The sequence below is a fragment of the Gymnodraco acuticeps genome, unplaced genomic scaffold, assembly GCF_902827175.1.
Source record: "Gymnodraco acuticeps unplaced genomic scaffold, fGymAcu1.1, whole genome shotgun sequence".
In the NCBI taxonomy this organism is placed as follows: Eukaryota; Metazoa; Chordata; class Actinopteri; order Perciformes; family Bathydraconidae; genus Gymnodraco; species Gymnodraco acuticeps.
In genome coordinates this window covers 36059-42500 of record NW_022992011.1, presented here as the reverse complement: position 1 = coordinate 42500, position 6442 = coordinate 36059, and the positions used below count along the sequence as shown (strand labels likewise).

The window sequence follows — 6442 nt, the reverse complement described above, 5'->3', positions numbered from 1 at the left end:
ACAGGTATTTGAGTTCAACATGTAAGAAGTAGAAAGTACAGGTATTTGAGTTCAACATGTAAGAAGTAGAAAGTACAGGTATTTGGGTTCAACATGTAAGAAGTAGAAAGTACAGGTATTTGAGTTCAACATGTAAGAAGTAGAAAGTACAGGTATTTGAGTTCAACATGTAAGAAGTAGAAAGTACAGGTATTTGAGTTCAACATGTAAGAAGTAGAAAGTACAGGTATTTGAGTTCAACATGTGAGAAGTAGAAAGTACAGGTATTTGAGTTCAACATGTAAGAAGTAGAAAGTACAGGTATTTGAGTTCAACATGTAAGAAGTAGAAAGTACAGGTATTTGAGTTCAACATGTAAGAAGTAGAAAGTACAGGTATTTGAGTTCAACATGTAAGAAGTAGAAAGTACAGGTATTTGAGTTCAACATGTAAGAAGTAGAAAGTACAGGTATTTGTGTTCAACATGTAAGAAGTAGAAAGTACAGGTATTTGTGTTCAACATGTGAGAAGTAGAAAGTACAGGTATTTGTGTTCAACATGTAATAAGTAGAAAGTACAGGTATTTGTGTTCAACATGAGAGAAGTAGAAAGTACAGGTATTTGGGTTCAACATGTAAGAAGTAGAAAGTACAGGTATTTGGGTTCAACATGTAAGAAGTAGAAAGTACAGGTATTTGTGTTCAATATGTAAGAAGTAGAAAGTACAGGTATTTGTGTTCAACATGTAAGAAGTAGAAAGTACAGGTATTTGTGTTCAACATGTAAGAAGTAGAAAGTACAGGTATTTGTGTTCAACATGTGAGAAGTAGAAAGTACAGGTATTTGTGTTCAACATGTAATAAGTAGAAAGTACAGGTATTTGTGTTCAACATGTAAGAAGTAGAAAGTACAGGTATTTGTGTTCAACATGTGAGAAGTAGAAAGTACAGGTATTTGTGTTCAACATGTAATAAGTAGAAAGTACAGGTATTTGTGTTCAACATGAGAGAAGTAGAAAGTACAGGTATTTGGGTTCAACATGTAAGAAGTAGAAAGTACAGGTATTTGGGTTCAACATGTAAGAAGTAGAAAGTACAGGTATTTGTGTTCAATATGTAAGAAGTAGAAAGTACAGGTATTTGTGTTCAACATGAGAGAAGTAGAAAGTACAGGTATTTGGGTTCAACATGTAAGAAGTAGAAAGTACAGGTATTTGTGTTCAACATGTAAGAAGTAGAAAGTACAGGTATTTGAGTTCAACATGTAAGAAGTAGAAAGTACAGGTATTTGAGTTCAACATGTAAGAAGTAGAAAGTACAGGTATTTGAGTTCAACATGTAAGAAGTAGAAAGTACAGGTATTTGGGTTCAACATGTAAGAAGTAGAAAGTACAGGTATTTGAGTTCAACATGTAAGAAGTAGAAAGTACAGGTATTTGAGTTCAACATGTAAGAAGTAGAAAGTACAGGTATTTGGGTTCAACATGTAAGAAGTAGAAAGTACAGGTATTTGAGTTCAACATGTAAGAAGTAGAAAGTACAGGTATTTGGGTTCAACATGTAAGAAGTAGAAAGTACAGATATTTGAGTTCAACATGTAAGAAGTAGAAAGTACAAGTATTTGAGTTCAACATGTAAGAAGTAGAAAGTACAGGTATTTGAGTTCAACATGTAAGAAGTAGAAAGTACAGGTATTTGAGTTCAACATGTAAGAAGTAGAAAGTACAGATATTTGAGTTCAACATGTAAGAAGTAGAAAGTACAGGTATTTGAGTTCAACATGTAAGAAGTAGAAAGTACAGGTATTTGAGTTCAACATGTAAGAAGTAGAAAGTACAGATATTTGAGTTCAACATGTAAGAAGTAGAAAGTACAAGTATTTGAGTTCAACATGTAAGAAGTAGAAAGTACAGGTATTTGAGTTCAACATGTAAGAAGTAGAAAGTACAGGTATTTGAGTTCAACATGTAAGAAGTAGAAAGTACAGATATTTGAGTTCAACATGTAAGAAGTAGAAAGTACAAGTATTTGAGTTCAACATGTAAGAAGTAGAAAGTACAGGTATTTGAGTTCAACATGTAAGAAGTAGAAAGTACAGGTATTTGAGTTCAACATGTAAGAAGTAGAAAGTACAGATATTTGAGTTCAACATGTGAGAAGTAGAAAGTACAGGTATTTGGGTTCAACATGTAAGAAGTAGAAAGTACAGGTATTTGGGTTCAACATGTAAGAAGTAGAAAGTACTGGTATTTGAGTTCAACATGTAAGAAGTAGAAAGTACAGGTATTTGAGTTCAACATGTAAGAAGTAGAAAGTACAGGTATTTGTGTTCAACATGTGAGAAGTAGAAAGTACAGGTATTTGAGTTCAACATGTAAGAAGTAGAAAGTACAGGTATTTGAGTTCAACATGTAAGAAGTAGAAAGTACAGGTATTTGAGTTCAACATGTAAGAAGTAGAAAGTACAGGTATTTGGGTTCAACATGTAAGAAGTAGAAAGTACAGGTATTTGAGTTCAACATGTAAGAAGTAGAAAGTACAGGTATTTGAGTTCAACATGTAAGAAGTAGAAAATACAGGTATTTGTGTTCAACATGTAAGAAGTAGTGTTTTCCTGAGTGTTGCGTTTAATAAGCTATTTAAAACTGGATGTCTTAAATAAAGCATTACATTGTAAGTCTTTAGTTAGCATATCATTAATAATGGCAATGCATATCTCAAAAAGAAACTAAAGTGTTTTCCTGAGTGTTTATTAAGCTACTGGATGCCTACATTTTCCATGTCGTAAATAAAAGCATTTATCTTTCTATCTTTTTGTAATGCATCTGTCTCTCTCTCCTCATGCTGTTGCCCTCAGTAGGACCTGCACGGTTACGGAGTGAAGTCGGATATATACAGTTTAGGTATCGTTGCTTGTGAGCTGGTGAGCGGCAGGGTGCCTTTCCAGGACATGCCCCCCACCCAGGTAATAAAAACACTTCCAAGAAGAAAATATCTGTGCATTAGGTACGGAAAAATACAGGATTGTAGTGCAGATTGGGATGAAATAACAGAGTAAATATGTCAAAGTCAACTTTATTGTCAATCTTTCAGTTTGTGTGTCCAGACAGAGAGATCTAAATACCGTTTCCCACAATCCAGAGGAATAAAAAATACAAATATGTATATACATATATCAACAGACACATTTGTACAATTCCACACATTAAGACATCAATAAAAGTACAACACTCAATTTGCATAAAAGTGTTTCCTTACATTGTATTTACAGTAATTTCTTGGTGCAATCTTTCCTATAAAAACGTATTAAGCACTTTGAATATGCTATATAAATAAACGTACCTTACCTTACCTTTGATTGTGCAGATGCTGCTCCAGAAGCTTCGCGGTTCCCACTGTTGTCTTTTAGACGTGGCTCCGTTCCCACTGAGTGAACTGGGGGGTCTGAAAGTGTCTCGATCCGGCGTTGACTCTGGAATCGGGGAAAGTGTCGCAACGGGTAGTATGACCCACAGCGCCACCGCTCCTCCCACCGAACGACCACAGAGCCCCGCACCCAAAAACCACTCGGCCACTTTGCACAATCTGGTTCAGCTTTGTCTTCAGCAGCAGCCGGACCGAAGGTTAGCTAAAGAATCTGTTAAAAAAATCTATAAGACAACCACAACTCATTCAGAAGTCCTGATCAACTATCTTAGAACACAAACACATGATATTACATTACATTTAGCTGACGCTTTTATTCAAAGCGACTTACAATAAGTACATTCGACCAGGAAGACACAACCTTGAAGAAAACAGAATCATAAAGTACATCAGGTTTCATAGAGCCAAACATTTCAAGTGCTACTCAACTGGCTTTAGATAAGCCAGCCCTTTATTAGTATAAAAGTGCTTCGTTAATAGTTCTATCGCTTGATATAATATCAAATTTAAGTAATTCAAGTTTAATTAAAGGATTTTTCGCAGATTTTGCAGCTCCATTTCCTCAGCACATAGTCATAAGATGATAGAAAAACAGTGATGCAGGTGTTAGACATGACCTATTATTACATGGTTTAGTTGAATAGTCGACTCTGATTGGTCAATTCAGAACACGTGACACGTTGTTAATCCAGACAGACCGCTGTCAAGGATTTATTGACCGTTGTTAAGGACGCTCACATCTGCACAAATAGGCTAACTCCGTTCGATTTAACTGTATACAGTTTCTAACTGACAAGACAGGAAAACATCGGAGAAGTAACGGGCAGAAACCCTCCTTTTTAAGCAGCGGCCCAGACATAGTTCCTTTGGCATCAGGGCAGAGATATCTAGATACTTTCCAAGGTTTGACATCATGAATTGTGCTATTTTTAAAGCAAGCAGCGATGTTTTCAAATCTGTAATCAAAAAGCTCCTCAAAAACGCAAGCAGTTCCTGCCGTTGCTACGTTAGTTCAAACGGTAACAACGGACTATTTTTCTTAGCGGATGCATGTCAATTTAAATCAATACAACTATTTTTTAAATCAATAAAATCATTTTCTAAATCCATAAAAGCATTTACATTAATATTGGGAGTCATGTCGTTACTTTGTTGAGAATGTGGCCGTGTAATAAGCGGGATAATAACACCTTCATGCCGATCTAGATCCCTCCGCTTGGCGTCGGGCTCCTGATCAGCCTGTCGGTGTTCTTTTCCCCATAATGACCGCGTCGCTGCACATTATCCCTGACTTGTATTTATTTATACAAGAAACCACCTTTTTTCGCTTCTTTCTCCACTTAGTGGGTTAAGTACATTCTTAGAATAAGTGAGAAATGGATAGAACTTCTGTTTTCACAGCTATCACACTGGAGAAATAATTTTAATTTATGGCATTAATAATTAATATCTAACCATTATTTTATCGTTTGTTTTTAATGATGTGTTAAATGCCTATGTGAAGCACTTTGAATTGCCTCTTTGTCTTAAAATGTACAAATAACCTTAAAGGACCAGCTTTACTTGATGAATGAATCTGATATCATTGCAGACACGCAAATGACTTTTTTCTCTATCTCCCATAGGCCGTCTGCATCTTCCCTTTTGACCCACGCCTTCTTCAAACAGGTGACTTTATTAAACATGTCTGCTCCTCTCAGCTGGAAACCCTAAATGCCATCGTTTTGAGCAAATGCGTCTTTTCTTTTCCAGGTGAAGAGGCACACCAGAGAGACTTTCCTGAATCTAATGTATCCAGCAGTGCCCTTCTCCAGTCCTGATGATCCTCCAGTGTCTTGCCCCTCCGCCTCCTCATGCCATCCTCCTTCATCCCCCGAAACTACGGAGGCTGTTTGGGACTTTTCCTAACTCCAAAAAGTGATCTAAAAAAAAAATTCTGACTAGAAAAAGCCAAACGAAAGGACAATCAAAGCAAAAGCAACGAGGCCAAATTCTACTGTGCTTTGATTTTGTATTATCATCCCTACTCGCTGAGCCTTTTTTAAAGTATGTCGTTTTTTAGATACGTTTGTCTGATATGGTGACATTACTGTGAAAGTGCTGGATCATCAATGAACTGTCAACATGTCACAGGACAGAAGACTAATTTGTTGACTTACAATCACGCACTTCCTCTGAGATTAAAAGGCAACTTTGATACTACAGTTATACTAAACAGTATGTTGTTGTTATGGTGTTATATCCTAATAGGTACTTAGAAAATAACCCCTGTATGTCTGAGTATCCGAGGTTAGATGCAATATGTATTCAGACTGTGAATAGTGAATACAGAGGTACGTAATAGGACATTACAACAGCAAGAGAGAAACATCAATCTTACATTTGCATAAAAGTGCTTCCATGGGTACATTTTCAAATATGTTTCTGCTACTCTTGAACATGTATGCACATTGTTTATTGTATTAACACTCATTTCTTAGTGCAATCTTGCCTGTAAAAACGTAGCAATAGAATATATGTGATGTCTTAATGGGTTATCCATAGACACTGTAGAGAAGTCTTCCCAGCCCTTATTGTCGGTGATTCACCAGAAGATTATTTTGTAACTTACTTATCCAACAATGCCTTTCTGTTCTGATCATCTGATCTATTTGTAACTGTGATTGAGTGTACTGTGTATGAGAACTGTGATTTACAGAACTTATCGACCATGGTAGTATGAGCCTTATATACACGTATAGTTATAAATTATATATAAATATGAATATGCAAACTTTGATTTTCTTGACTTATTTGTTTTCCATTCATACATCCTCTCTTAGGACACAAACACATGATATAATATGTTTTAACTGATCTCAACTTAATGATACAAATAAGAATTTGCCAGTATTGACAAATTCAAGTCATTCAAGTTGAATTAAATGCATTTTTTGCTGATTTTGCAGCTCTATTTCTTCAGTAAATGGTCATAAAATGATAGAAAAACAGTGATGCAGGAGTTACAGTGTACCTATTGTTTGCTATAAAACATTAGT

The 6442-nt window shown here is 35.7% G+C and overlaps 1 protein-coding gene across 1 annotated transcript in view; it reads left to right on the top strand.

Annotated features, from left to right (window-relative positions):
* stradb (STE20 related adaptor beta) overlaps positions 1-6183 on the top strand; it is a 14355-nt gene extending 8172 nt beyond the window's left edge. Inside the window, exons 9-12 of the mRNA XM_034201392.1 lie at positions 2839-2943; positions 3345-3601; positions 5030-5072; positions 5157-6183. Of these exons, the coding sequence (XP_034057283.1) occupies positions 2839-2943; positions 3345-3601; positions 5030-5072; positions 5157-5312 (561 nt within the window). The 3' untranslated portion in view covers positions 5313-6183. The remainder of the gene's footprint in view (positions 1-2838; positions 2944-3344; positions 3602-5029; positions 5073-5156) is intronic.
* The last annotated feature ends 259 nt before the right edge of the window (positions 6184-6442 follow it).